This window comes from Hemiscyllium ocellatum, chromosome 10 (genome assembly GCF_020745735.1).
Source record: "Hemiscyllium ocellatum isolate sHemOce1 chromosome 10, sHemOce1.pat.X.cur, whole genome shotgun sequence".
In the NCBI taxonomy this organism is placed as follows: Eukaryota; Metazoa; Chordata; class Chondrichthyes; order Orectolobiformes; family Hemiscylliidae; genus Hemiscyllium; species Hemiscyllium ocellatum.
Window position 1 is genome coordinate 105,323,216 of NC_083410.1, and position 15,471 is coordinate 105,338,686.

The window sequence follows — 15,471 nt, forward strand, 5'->3', positions numbered from 1 at the left end:
AGATAAAACAAGCAATTGAAACCTCAGTTGCTGTACCCACTTATAGTTTTGTTCTCCATCAACTTAAAATTAAAATATTTAATAAATATATTGAACATTTAATACAAATTGTCATTTGCTATGTGAGATAATACCTGTTTGTCTAATTTAAGGAAAGCTGAAATTGCGCTAGTTTTGCATTTATATTAACTATGAGCACAAACTGTGATAATCCTTAAAATCACCTGCCACTACATAAAGCTGGAATTTTCACAACAGGTCTGACTAACATCAAGCAGAGAACCAAAGCCAGATCCAACTTAAAATCAAAGGAACTATAAGTTAGATTGACTTCCTTACCTGCATGGCCGAGTTAGAGAGAGTCAAGAGTGTGATGCTGGAAAAGCACAGCAGGTCAGGCAGCATCCGAGGAGCAGGAGAATCAATGTTTCAGGAATAAGCCCTTCATCAGGAATTATCTTCCTAATGAAGAGATTATGCCCAAAACATTGATTCTCCTGCTCTTTGGATGTTGCCTGACCTGTTCTGTGCGTTTCCAGCACCACACTCTCGACTCTGATCTCCACCACACTCTCGACTCTGATCACCAGCATCTGCAATCCTTACTTTCTTCTCGTTAGAGAGAGGCCAATTTTTTTCAAAGATTATTCATTTGTCAGGATAAACTAAAATATAGTCAGCTGTATCTGAAGTGTAAGACATTTAAGTCTCCCTTTGCTGTGTTGACTGGCGTCAGTTGGCTGGGCAGCTGGTTTGTAATACAGCGTGATGCTAATAGTATGGGTTCAATTCCTGCTCCAGCTTAGGTTACTATGGGGGGATTCTCCTTAATCTCCCCCTCACCTGAGGTATGGCGACCCTCACATTAAACCACCAGCAGTCACCTCTCTCTTTAATGAGCGAGCAGCCCTATAATAGGCCAAGACTATGATAACTTTATTCATTTAATACTTTACAATATTTAATATATCTGGAAGATTTATTGACAATTTTTAGTCTGTTTTTACGTAATTTCTACATCCGCATTCATGTTGTAGTAATCACCAAATATCCAGCAAATGCAATTGCATTGCTTTATTCGCCTGAGACACTGGATGGGACAGTAGCACAAAATGATGGTGACATGACTCACACATTTGTGTTATCAGAGTCCGTAACCTAACCATTTGATCAGTTGCATAAGCACAATACTGAACTCTAACTGCTGCACTTCCTGTATGGTGCAGTCTTGTTGACCCTCTGAGCGTTTTTTTTAAATTCCTCGTGGACTGAACCACGGAGTTAAGGCACTGCTGTGAATTGTATTTTAGCAGATGTTCTGAAGCTGCTAAATCACCTTGCCTATCAGTGCTCATCGCTGAATGGATGACAGCCTGAAAAATATTGCCCTTGAAAGAACAACAGCTGTTGTGCATTGTAAATTATGCATTCACAAAGCACCTTGGGAATAGTTGCGTAGCTTAAGGGCAAGGACTTTTGGTGTGCTTGGCAAGGAATCTGCAACATGGGAGTTTTATGGATAAAATCTATAATTTGAGGGATAAGAATTATGATTAATGGATATGGCTTTGGTTCTCTGCTTGATGTCAGTCAGACCAGTTATGAAATGTGTGAAGTGGCAGGCTAGTTTTAAGGATTGTGAAAGTTGTGTTAATATAAATGCAAAATCAGTGCAATTTCAGCTTTCCTTAAATTAGGCAAACAGGCAATATCTCCCACAGCAAGTGGTGATTTGTCTTAAATGTTCACTGTGATTGTTAATAATTTTAATGAATAAAACCTCCCTTCAGTTGCTGCCTTTGGTCTCAGAAATGTTTGTGATACCTCAGGTGGGATAGTGTGCAGTTGAAATTGCCCTCTGCAATTTGTGAAATTAGTATATTCCTATCAAATTCTGTTCTGCTCTATTGCAACACAATTGTTAGCCTATTTTGAGCTGAAAAAGTTCAAGTTAAAGAATGGGTTAAAACAGATGCTGACACACTGTGCATTGGATAATGACTGCTGTTTCAGGCTTAAGGAAGCCAGAAATCTGCCTTGATCCATTAATTTTCACTTTTTGGTTTTATTATCAATCATATTTTGTGCATTCAGATGCAAGTTATGCATTAAAAATTAACAGGGGGCTCTTTTAGCCCACATTTAATAAATACTATTAACATGTAATTTTGGCCGATTAATATGCTGATGGTGAACTGAGACACAAATTTCTCAGTGTCTGTTGTGCAGCATTTATTCAGAACAGAACTCCATTTATTATGAATGAACATTACATATATTGTATCTTCAGAGCTGTTCATTAAACTTCACCCATTTGTAACTTCTTGCCTTTGTTTAACAGATGTGTAGAGTTAGATTGTTGGGATGGAAAAGGGGAGGACCAAGAGCCCATAATAACACATGGAAAGGCCATGTGCACAGATATTCTTTTTAAGGTAAAGTTGTTGCTTGGAATAATCTTGTCTGAACAATGTTTTGAGTTTTCACATTTTCTACAGGGTTGATGTAAAGGCCTTGTGTCATGACTTGGGTTCTGAGTGTTAACATTCCACTGTACACTTTGCCAAGAAACCTTGTACACTGGGGATTCCAATGTCAGAATGTCAACCTTGTACTATTTCAATAAATGTTCACTTATTGAAAAGCGTGAAGATCAACTTCTGGAAGATGTGGGTTTAAATCCTACTTACAGAATCTTGAGCATATCAATGAGACTAACACTCATTGGGTCACACAGCCAGGAAACAGGCCCTTCAGTCCAATCAGCCCATGCTGACCATAATCCCAAACTAAACTAGCTGCACCAGCCTGCACTTGGCCCACATCCCTCCAATACAAAATTTGGGGATTGCTGTATTATCTCTCAGCTGGGATCGGGTCAATCATCAACCACCATGGGAAGGCTGTGGCCTAGTGGTGTTATTGCTAAACTGTTATTCCACAGACCCAGGTGATGTTCTGGGACCTGGGTTCAAATCCCATCATGACACTTGACTTTGACCAAAACAAATCTGGAATGAAAAGTCTAATGATAACCAAGAAGACTCTGCTGGTTATCAGGAGAAAACATTGAGTTCACTAATATCCTTTAGGGAAGGAAACTGCTCTCCTCACCTGGTCTGGCCTACATGTGACTCCAGACTCTCAGCAATGTGGTTAACTCTGGGTAATTAGGGATGGGCAATAAATGCTGTCCTGGCCAGTAATGTCCTCATCCCATCAATAATTTTTTTTAAAACTGTTATTGTTTATTTTGTCACTCTTTGTGGAATCATGCTGTGTAAAAATGAGCTGCTGTACGTTTTATGTTCTGACAATGATCATGCTTCAAAGGTTGCCATTTGTAACATACTGAGATCATGAAATAGAAAATAGGAGTAGACCATTCAGCCCTTCGAGCCTGATCCGCCATTCATTATGATCATGGCTGATCATCCAATTCAATAGCCTGTTCTTGCTTTCTCACCATATCATTTTTAGCCTCAAATGCCATAACCAACTCCTTGAAATCATACAATGTTTGGCCTTGACTGCTTTCTATGACAGTGAATTCCACAGACTCACTACTGAAGAAATTTCTCCTCATCTTGGTCCTAAATATTACGCTCTATATCCTTAAACTGTGGCCCCGGTCATTAGGAATATCCTTTCTGCATCTACCCTGTTACGTGAGAGAAATTAAAGTCTTTTTTTTAAGTCAATTCACCTAAATCATGGTCGTGGAGATGTACAGCACGGAAACAGACCCTTCAGTCCAACTCGTCCATGCTGACCAGATATCCTAAATTAATCTAGTCCCGTATGCCAGCATTCGGTCCATATCCCTCTAAACCCTTCCTATTCATATACCCATCCAGGTGCCTTTTAGATGTTGTAATTGTACCAGCCTCCACCACTTCCTCTGGCAGCTCATTCCATACATGCACCACCCTCTGCATGAAAAAGTTGCCCCTTAAGTCCCTTTTAGATTTTTCCTCCCCATCCTAAACTGATGCCCTCCAGTTGAGCAGAACATCAAAATTAAGGATCAAAAATAAAAAGTTGCAAGGTAAAAGTTCTCTTGCTTCAGTGATAATTCACGATCGGGCATGACAAATTTAAAACGTTACCATGAGAGTGTTTTGTTCTGGCTTGCCCATTTAGTTATTAATCAAATTGTCTCAGTAAATGTACAAACTTTCGATAGTATAGTTTTCCCATCGATCACAGGGTCATTTCTGAAATAATGCTTAATTTCAATTGCTTAGATTTGTGTCAACAAAAAACAACCTGACTTTCCAAATGTTGCATTCCAATTTTGCAGAGTGATTAGTCATTGAGTCATACAGCATGAAAACAGACCCTCCGCTCCAATCAGTGCATGCCAGACGGAATCCCAAACAAGCCTAGTCCCATCTCCTTGCTCCTGATCCATCTCCCTCCAGACCTTTCCTATTCATCAACCTATCCAAATGTATTTTAAACATTGCGATTGGGCCCACCTCCGCCATAGAGTCATAGAGATGTACAGCATGAAACAGACCTTTCGGTCCAACTTGTCCATGCTGACCAAATATCCTAAACTAATCCAGTCCCATTTGCCAGCACTTGGCCCTAATCCCTTTAAACCCTTCTTATTCACGTACTCATCCACAAGTTTTTTAAGTGTTGTAATTGTATCAGCCTCCACCACTTCCTCTGGCAGCTCATTCCATACACGCACCATCCTTTGCATGAAAAAGTTGCCCCTTAAGTCCCTTTTAAATTTTCCCCTCTCACCCTAAACCTATCCCCTCTCATTCTGGACTCCTCCAATTCAGGGAAAAGAGCTTGTCTATTTACCCTATCCATACTCCTCCTGATTTTATAAACCTCTATAAGGTCACCCCTCGGCCTCCGACGCTCCAGGGAAAACAGGCCCAATCTGTTCAGCCTCATCCTATAGCTCAAACCCTCCAACCCTGGTAACATCCTTGTAAATCTTTTCTGAACTCTTTAAGTTGCACAACATCCTTCCTGTAGGAGGGAGACCAGAATTGCATGCAATATTCCAAAAGTGGCCTAACCAATGTCCTGTACAGACACAACATGACCTCCCATGATACTCACTGCTGTGACCAATAAAGGTAAGCATACCAAATGCCTTCTTCACTGTCCTATCTACCTGAGACTCCACTTTCAAGGAGATATGAACCTGCACTCCAAGGTCTCTTTGTCCAGCAACACTCCCCAGGACCTTACCACTTCCTTAGGAAGTTCATTCCACACACAAACCACCACCATCTTTGTAAAAAAAATTGCCCCCCATGTCTTTTTTAAATGTCTCTTCTCACACCTTAAAAATATATCCCCAGCCTTGAAATCCCCCATCCTAGTGAAAAGGCAATGACCATTGACTTTATCTATACCCCTTATTTTTTTTATAAACTTCTATAAGGTCATAACCTCCTATGAAATATCCCCAGCCTTTCTTTGTAACTCGAATCTTCCATACCCGGCAACATCCTGGTAAATCTCTTCTAAACCTTCTCCAGTTTAATGTTGTCTCCACTACTCTCTCAAGCAGCATGTTCCAAATACCTACCACCTTCTGAGGAACAAGAGATTCTCAAATTTCCTCTAAAGCACTTGTTTCTCACTTTAGACTTGTGCTTTCTGGTCTTAATGGGGAAGTGTCTGGAAATGTTAACCTTATCAAGGACAACATATGGTATTTGTAACTGCAACAAAAAAAATGCCTTTGTAATTTGAGCTGTTTTTATTGTTGGATCATACAACATAGGCATCTCTAGTGCCCACATTTATTGTATTCAGGAGATGATGGTAACCCACCTGCTCAAACCATTGACATCTGTCTGGTGTAGATGCATTCACATGCTGTTTGGAATTTATAAGAAAAGGAGGAGGTTAATCTCTCAAGCCTGTTCCGTCATTCAGTGAGATCATGGCTGATCAATAACCTCAGAGGCCTCTTCTGGAATACTTTGTCCAATTCTGGTTGCCCAGTTATAGGAAGGATGCTATTAACCTTGAGAGGGCTCAGAAGAGATTTACCAGGATGTTGCCGGGTGTGGAATGTTTGAGTTATAAAGAAAGGCTTGATAAGCTGGGACTTTCTTCACTGGAGCATATGAGGATGGAAGGTGACTTTATCGCGGTTTATAAAATCATGAGTGATAGAGATAGGGTTATTTTTAGGTGCCTTTTCCCTGGGGGTGGGGCGTTTCAAGATGAGGAGCCATGATTGATGATTGCGATATAATTAATGTTGGGCGATTGACGTTTCTGACAGTGAAATAACACAGAGGGTCACAGAGATCTGATTTATTATTGTCACATCTACCTAAGTACAGTGAAAAGTTTGTTTTTGCTGTCAGTGCAGGCAGAATTTAATACACAAAGACATATAGATCATAGTGTGTTAGACAGAGCAAGGCACATAAGGTTGCGGCTGCACAGAAGATGCAGAAAAGCAAGATCAATACTAGATTTGGAATTAGAGATGTCCATTCAGCAGTCTAATAACAACAGGGAGGAAGCTGTTCTTGAATCTGTTGGTCCATGTGTTTAAGCTTCTGTATCTTCTGCCTGACGGAAGAGATTATAAGAGACTATTACCGGGTTTGTACTCTTTCACATTAAAAGAGACTCTAGAAGCTTGGGTCATTGTTATTTCTGAGACATCAGAGGTTATATCTGCCTTATTTAAAATGTGTAATGAAAATATCATTTTGTTGGTAGGATGTAATTCAAGCCATCAAAGAAACAGCGTTTGTGACTTCTGATTATCCTGTTATCCTGTCCTTTGAAAATCACTGCAGGTAATGTCTTATGTGAAGTTTAATAAAATAGGTTACTGCTTTTAATGCTGTGAGACACAATCATGACTCTGACAATTATTTCTATTTTACAGTAAACCCCAGCAGTACAAGATGGCCAAGTATTGTGAAGAAATCTTTGGAGAGCTTTTACTGAAGCAGCCCCATGAACTCCATGTTGTATGATTGCCATTTTTACATTTTTTGTATATATTGTTAAAAGCCATTGGAATTTAAACCCCTATAACAGAATGTTGCAGTGGACAGGCAGTGCAATGAACCTATCCACCATTTCTGCTGCGGCCGTGTGACTGGAAATTCACGTCTCTGAGTCCGAGCATTCTGGTCCCCATTCCACAACCTGAGCACAGACATGAAAAGCACTGACACTCCTGTGCAACACCGAGGGAGGGCCACACTGTCAAAGGTGCTGACTTTCGAAAGGCGGGTACAAGTGTGTTAGTGCCTTCCTTCTCAGGTTTTCGATGAGGAGCACAGAGCCCCTCCTCAGTGTCCCAGCCAATTTTTAGCCCTCAATCAAAAAAAAAACCAATGATTGTCACATGACTGTTTGTCAGAGCGTGCTCAGTACAAATTGGCTGTGTTCCCTCCATTACTGCTGTGTCTACACTTCAGAAGTACTTCATTGGCTAGCAAGTGCTTTGGGATATCATGTGGCTGTGAAAGTCACTATATAAACACAATTCCTTTGATTGCTTTACAGCTTGAAGCTGGCCGTCCTCTGCCATCTCCCAATGATCTGAAAAGAAAAATACTTATCAAAAATAAAAGATTAAAACCTGAAGTAGAATCAAGTAAGTTTGGAAATGAGTAAGATCTGAAAAACTCTTAACTAGATGATTGAACAAGTGAGTTGTGGAACAGGTGTTTGGAGTGGTGACTACCAGCAGAATCCAGTTGTCTTAAGATCAAAGTTTACAACTTGTCAGAAAGAAAACAGAACAATCAATGAATAAACCTGATGTTAGATCTCATTGAATTAACTTGTATCTTACAGAGGTTCTTGTACAAACCTCAGAACTTACTAACCTGCAATATTTGTGCAGTAATCTTAAAGTTCCTTTGAAAAATTAACTTGTCTGAAATGTATACTCAGGCACTGACCTTCATTTTTGATTCATCAAGTCACACAGCACAGAAACAGACCCTTCAGTCCAACCAATCCATGCTGACCATTAGCCCAAACTAAACTAGACCCCATCTGCCTGCACTTGGCCCATATCCCTCCAAACCTTTCCCAATCATGAACTTATCCAAATGTCTTTTAAATGTTGTAACTGTACCCACATCCACCACTTCCTCTGGAGGTTCATTCCACACATAAATCACTCTCTATATAAAATAGCTACTCCTTGTATCTTTTTAATATCTTTCTCCTCTCACCTTAAAAATATGTCTCTAGTCTTGAAAACTCCCACCTTAGGGAAAACCTGCCATTCACCTTATCTGTACTCCTCATGATTTTATAAACTTCTATAAGGTCACCCGCCAACCCCCTATGCAGGGAAGGTCATTGTCTAGCAGCATGAATGCTAGAATGTTAATCTCGAAACCCAGGTAATCTTCTGGGGACCCAGATTCAAGCCCTACCACAGGCAATAAATGCTGGTCGAGCCAACAGCACAGGTGATGTTGGAGACAAAATGAACCTTTTGTCACAGCATTGTAGTTGGTTGCATTATTGTTGTGATTTTGTTTTGTTACAATCTGCCTGAACTGCATGCAAAACAGAACTTTTCATTGTACTTTGCTACATGTGACAATAATAGATCAAATCAAAAACAGGAAATTACAATTCCACTACTTGATATATTAGATTTTTTAGATTAGATTAGATTAATTACAGTGTAGAAACAGGCCCTTTGGCCCAACACGTCCACACCGCCCCACCAATCCCCTATATTTACCCCTTCACCTAACACTGCAGGCGAATGGGAGAGAAACATGCATCTCTCACTCACACACACACACGTATCTTCATTGCCTGCAAGGTCAGTCTGTAAAATTTTGATCCTGATGAATACATTCTTGGTAGTTTGATGTCACTTTATTTTACGAAAGTTACAACGGGTTCAATATCCTCCAACATGGTTAGCCTTTCTCAAAAGGGAAGCGTACAAACATTGACAAGAAAACAATTTTAAAGTTAATAATTTGTTTCTGAAAAAAAATTTAAAAGAAGTCCGAAAAGACATGGATTCTGCAGCACAATAGTTAGAGATTCTAGGAATAAAGGTTCAAATCTCACCATAGTAGCTGGTGCAATTTGAATTCATTTAATAAAGTTGAAATTCAAAACTAGTAACAGTTTTGCTTATTTGGCTTATTTTCTGCTTTTAATCTGCTTTACCATCCAAAAACAATGAAATTGCAGTGGTTGCTGGAAATCAGAAACAAAAATAAACAAAAAAACCGAAATTGCTGGAAAAGCTCAGGCGGTCTATGGAGAGAGAGCAGAGCTAATGTTTCAGTTCGAGTGAGCCTTCCGCAGAACAATTTTCAGTTGAATTTCTCTCCATACCTACCACCAGACCTGCTGAGCTTTTCCAGCGATTTCTGTTTTTGTGGAATGTGAGCATCACTGACTCCGCCAACATTTATTGCCCATGCTAGGTTGGCCTTGAGAAGGTGGGGATGAGCTGTCTTTTTGAACTGCTGCAGTCCATGTGCTGTAGGCCGATCCCCACAATGCTGTTAGACCGGGAGTTACAGTTTAATCCAGTTTCATCTTCACTTCTTAATCACTTGATCCAACTGAAGCACGTGCAAACCCTCTGACAAGATTTCAACAAATTTCCAAGAGTTGATGAACATAATTTTTTTAAAAAGTTCAGAAACTTTAAACAGCAGCACAGGAGGGTATTGTGAATTAAACTTGGCTGCAGCTTGGAACTTAAGCAAAGATATCTCACCTCCAGCATAACCACCACTATTAGCGCAACATTGCAGGAGGCCAAGGTTTGTGCGAAGACTTGTAGCTCGGGTGCTCGTTGTTGTGGTTCTGTTCGCCGAGCTGGAAGTTTTTGTTGCAAACGTTTCGTCCCCTGGCTAGGAGACATCATCAGTGCCCTGGAGCCTCCTGCGAAGCGCTTCTTTGAAACATCAAAGAAGCGCTTCGCAGGAGGCTCCAGAGCACTGATGATGTCTCCTAGCCAGGGGACGAAACGTTTGCAACAAAAACTTCCAGCTCGGTGAACAGAACCACAACAACATTGCAGGAGGCCTTCACAATGTAATAAAAAATGTCAGTGAAAAGTGAATTCTCTCTGTTAGCTACTCGTCTAATACTTTATAAATCAATCTTATTTTTAGAGCAACTTGAAACTTTTAAAAGGCTGATGGAAGGTGGAGAAGCACCCAGTCCTGCTAGTATGCTTGAAGATGAAAATGAGGAAGAAACTGAAAATGGTAACTGTGTTTAAAAATGTTGGCATTGATAATTTTTGAAAAAAAAATTTATTGTCCATGAGAGCAATTAGTTTGAATGGTCGTAATTTTTTCTTGTCCTACATTTCTAGCTGACCTGTCTCCGAATTCTGGTAAGAAAAGTAGCTGTGGATAAATAATTGGGTCTGATTAAAAACTGGTTTATTCCTATTTTGGAATAGTGTTGGAGGTACTGTAGCAATCTTTTGGAAGCGACACATTATGAAGCACTTAAACTCTCTCGGTTTTCTCACAAGTCTGAAATTCACACAAGTCCTTTCAGTGACTAATGGAGAAAGCATGCTACCCGTTCTGTAACAGAGAATGAAATCTCACATAATCAGGTAATGCAAAACAACATCAATTACACAATAGGTCAGAACGAAAACTGGACCTAATTTTGATGTATATTGAACATTTTAACGTTGGTTTAATTTGTTTAAACCTCCAAACCCTCTCTCTGGCTTGTTTTCTCCATATCACTTTGACTGAATCTAACTTATTCATCTAACTGCACCATTTCACTCTTGAATGAGATGCAGCACTCTTGTGGTGGATCCTATTGAGAATTTAGGCTGACTTTTCTATATATATGCACACAAAACTCTAATATGTGTATAAGGAATTAAAATTATCCATCTTTCTGAAATCACTTTTATTTAAAGATGTTGGTGTGTCAAAACTGCAGTATGTGAGCAGAGGTTATGGAACAATACAATTGGACAGACCAACCAAATTGATGAACCTATTTATTCGTAATTTTTCTTTGATGTAATTAAATTGAACAAATTGTTTCATATTGAAGTTATCACTGTGATTAGCAATGGGTTTAGGTAAAAAGAAAGAGTGAATCACCAACTGCTTTAAAAACTCAAGTAACTTCAGTGAAACTGCACTCAATTAACCACAGTCTGCCAGTCCTGAACACTTGCAGCAGTCCTGGACAGCTTAATCCTCTGCATGTTGGAAGGTGTTGGGATGGGAAGTAGTCATGCACATGACGTTTCCTGAGAACAAATACTTTTTCAAGAAAAACTGCTGCCTGAGCCTTTCACAGGCAAATGGAAATTGCATGCTTGTAGAGATAGTTTTACTTCATTGATCTGATCACAGATCATTCCAACGATCTTTGCTTTTACCCACACTTCAGCGTTTTTGTGGGTGCTTTAAATCTCAAAACTCTGTGCTATTCAGTAACTATTTTATAACACACCCTGAAATCGGTTATTCACTGCATATATTGTATCAACGATTGAGGAACAGCTCAAAAAAGTGGCTTCGTGCCCTTTACTGCCTTAACAACCTCCTAGCTTGTGAATTGTTCAACATTGACTCCAGTCTCCTTACACAGTGAGCTACAAACTGACGGATGGTTGTATTCAGTGTGATCATGTTGACTTTCATTACTTTAAGCAATTGGTTTCAATGGAAAGGCCTATTAAATTGGTCAACGTGAAAAAAGATACATCAGACATGATGAATTTGTTCCTCTGACAATGTTCGATAAGAGCTAGGCAGCACAATGGCTCAGTGGTTAGCACTGCTGCCTCACAGCATTGGGGATCCGGGTTTGATTCCATCCTTGAGCGACTCTCTGTGTGAGGTCTGCACATTCGCCCCATGTCTGTGTGGATTCTATCTGGGTGCTCCGGTTTCCTCCCACAGTGTAAAAGATGTGCAGGTCAGGTGGATTGGCCGTGCCAAATTACCCTGTAGTGTCCAGGAATATGCAGGCCAGGTAGATTAGCCATGGGAAATGCTGGGTTACAGGGATTGGTCTGGGTGGCTTGCTTTTTGGAAGGATACTGTGGACGTGATGGGCTGAATGACCTGCTTCCACGTCATAGGGATTCTATCAACGTAACAAGGAACAAAATGAAAAGATTTAAAGTCACCAGCAGCTGTGGGCAGAGCTGCTTTGAGGATTTTTGTTGCCTTAACTTTAGAGTAATCGTTTTTGTGCTTTCCTTGGCGTTATTTGTTTTGGAATTGAGTTGCCTCTTCTATACTGGAGAATTTTGAGTGGGTGTGCTGGTTTGTGATACAGGGTTCAGTTACCACACCAGCTGACGTTACCATAAAGGTTCTGCCTTCTCAACCTCACCTGAGGTGTGGTGACCTTCAGATTAAATCTCACCACCAGTCCTTTCTCTCATGAGAGAGCAGCCCTCTAGGCCTATGGCAACTTTACCTTTACCAGCTAGTCGCCTGTCTTTTACAACAGGCTTGCAGTTCTCCATAACAGCAATGATTGGTCCCTTTTTGATCCTGGGTGAAGATTGAACATTCCTCCAATTCAAATCAGACTGAAATTCTGATGGGAGATTAGCCGTCATTATTACTGGGGTACTCAATAGCCAGAATTTCATTTGGCCCCTGCAGCAGAATTGCGTTTTCAGGAATTATGTGCTTCGAAAACTGAATGGCCGGGGATATGTCAATGGTTGAAAATTCTGAACAGGAAACAGGATTTACTTAGAAAATCAAGAGGAGGCCATCTGACCTTTCAACACTGCTCTGCCGTTTGATATGATCATGGCTGTTTCTCTCTTTGTTTTATTTGATTGCAGGAAAATATATTCCCGACTCTCTCAATTCTAGTAATCCCTTTACACAGTTCCTGATTTTGCTAATAATAAAACTTTTGGTCATAACTTGGTAACAACTAGGCAAGTATTCAGCAGTCATTTATTTATAAAGGTGTTGAACTGATAAGATGTTCACCACGACAGTCAAAACCACGATTTAAAAACAGTTTGGAGAAGATAACATGCAAGATAATCTATACCACAAACATAGCTGTCATCTGCAGTGTGGCATTACAATCCCTTGAGTTTTCCTTTGGATATGGTGTGTTATAAATTAAAATTACTTTCAACTTTACTAGTCTTACAGAACTGTCACATTTTATTTGAAATGGGCAGTAATGGTGTTTGTTCCATGTGTAGTTGACCAAAACGAGGAAGCTCATCCTGAGCTGAAATTCAATAGCCAACTTTCTGCTGATGATATTATTCAAGAGAAGGAATCACATATCAACAGTGTGAAGAAGGTGGGTGTCGTATTTCTGGAGTTTAATGTTTAACATTGAATGTTTAATTGTCTAGTTTGCTATATCTTCTAATATTTTCCTATTATTGAATGCGCACAGAATTAATGTCTGGGAGCAATGTCTTACTTGACATTCCTGCATAAAATGTCTCAAAATTGTATCTGAATGTGGTTGTTAACTCTCTGAACAATTGCTTTAATATGGCACTCAGGATGATTTTATGCAAATTGATAATCAAAAAGAAAAATACTTTAAAATTAAAAGCATGTGATATAGGATGTTTTGCTTCAGTCAAGAATTTAATTTTAGTTGTACAGCCAGGGGTTCGTTAAAAAAAAGTATTCCATTATAAATTATAGAAACAAAGAAACATAAAAATAAGTGCAGGAGTGGGCCTTTTGGTGTTTTGACTCTGCCCCACCTTTAAGTATGATCATAGCTCATACAATCTCAGCGTCCCACTCCCACTTTCTCCACATACCCCTTGATCCCTTTAGTTGCAATGGCCACATCCAGCTCCCTCTTGAATATATCTAACTAACTGGCCCCACAGTTTTCTGTGGGAGAGAATTCCACAGGTTTGCAACCCTGAGTGAAGAAATGCTCCCTCGTTCAGTCATCAATGGCTTATCCCTTATCGTAGAGGAGAAGCTGAGATATTTGCTATTCTGGCATTTGTGTGACCTGGTCAGATTTCAATGCTGAACTTGTCAATCAGTTTGGACATGTACTCTACAAACAAAAATGTTATACAAATTCGTGGTGGGCACTGTTTAACATCATTGCACAATAGTGTTAGAATTAGAATTCCCACAGTCGGGAACAGGCATTTTGGCCCAACAAGTCCACACTGACCCTCTGAAGAGTATCCCACCCAGACACATTCCCCTACACCTACTACTCTGCATTGCCCCTGACTAGTGCACCTACCCATCTCTGGACACGATGGGCAATTTAGCATGGCCAATTCATCTAACCTGCACATCTTTGGACTGTGTGAAGGAAACCAGAGCAAACCCACACAGAAATTGGGAGAAGCTTCACCCAGACAGTCACCCAAGGCTGGGCTCAAACTGGGGACCCTGGTGCCGTGAGGCAGCAGTGCTAACCACTAAGCTGCTGTGCTAACCAAGTGTTGTGATCATCAACACCACAATAGTGGTTGCTGTTCAGAAATGTACTCTGAAATCTTGAAAGGCGTTATATAATTGCCTGTCTCTCTTTACTTGTGTGGCACCCAGAATCCTTTACCCCAAGTGTCTTGCAGTGGCCTGACAAACCTTCAGAGGTAAATGCAGCCAAACCTGGATGCAAGGCAAAATGGAAGGATTTTTACAAGATCTTATCCAACATCAGCTCCTACCCCTTTTACCCATATCACCTCTTCATTGGTGCTAGTGTGGCAAATGTTTGGTTCAATTGAGGCATCAAGATGGCTTTGGATGATTGTTTGGATACAAACGGTATCTAGGGCTATGGGGAAAAGACAAGAGGTTGGCAGTATGGGATAGAACTGGTACAGTTACAATGGGTTGGATGGTCTCCTACCAATTCTGTATCAATTCTGTGAATCTGTGACTCTGCTGTGTGTATGACTGTGTATGCACATGGTCTGGTGTGATTAAAAGCAATTGATACTAACTGGGGGAAGATTAGGGCTCATACCTAGGTTTCTACCTGGGAGAGGCTGGTCTGCAGTTGTGTCATGTGGGGTCTTGTGAGCAAACCTATGTGGAAGACAGACTACCACCAGATTAATATTCATACGAGAAACATCCTATTTATTTCAAAGTCGAATTGCCCTTGGTGAATTTTAAACATAAACTATGGGATTTGGGAGCTTCCGCTGCCATTACTATTCATTTTAACCATGATGTGGAGGAGCCAGTGTTGGACTGGGGTGGACAAAGTTAAAAATCACACAACAACAGGTTATAGTCCAATAGGTTTAGTTGGAAGCACTAGCTTTCGGGGCACTGCTCCTTCATCAGGTAGCTATGGAGCAGGATCATAAGATGCAGAATGTATAGCAAAAGGTTACAGTGTCGTGCAACTGAAACGATATATTGAACAAACCTAGATTGCTGTTAAGTCTTTCATCTTTTGGAATGGATTGCAGGTTTCGGTTCATTAATATGTAAATCCCAGAATTTCTTAATGAACCAAAACTTGCAA

At 40.2% G+C, this 15,471-nt stretch overlaps 1 protein-coding gene across 10 annotated transcripts in view; it reads left to right on the top strand.

Moving 5' to 3' along the window:
- Positions 1-15,471, top strand: part of LOC132819886 (1-phosphatidylinositol 4,5-bisphosphate phosphodiesterase beta-4) — a 532,815-nt gene that overhangs the window by 367,075 nt on the left and 150,269 nt on the right. For 9 of the 10 annotated variants that reach the window (XM_060831826.1, XM_060831830.1, XM_060831836.1 and 6 more), the window contains 7 exons: positions 2,342-2,435; positions 6,721-6,800; positions 6,893-6,977; positions 7,522-7,612; positions 10,131-10,226; positions 10,337-10,357; positions 13,193-13,296. In XM_060831826.1, coding sequence (XP_060687809.1) covers positions 2,342-2,435; positions 6,721-6,800; positions 6,893-6,977; positions 7,522-7,612; positions 10,131-10,226; positions 10,337-10,357; positions 13,193-13,296 — 571 coding nt within the window. The remainder of the gene's footprint in view (positions 1-2,341; positions 2,436-6,720; positions 6,801-6,892; positions 6,978-7,521; positions 7,613-10,130; positions 10,227-10,336; positions 10,358-13,192; positions 13,297-15,471) is intronic. The other variant, XM_060831835.1, reaches the window with a different exon arrangement.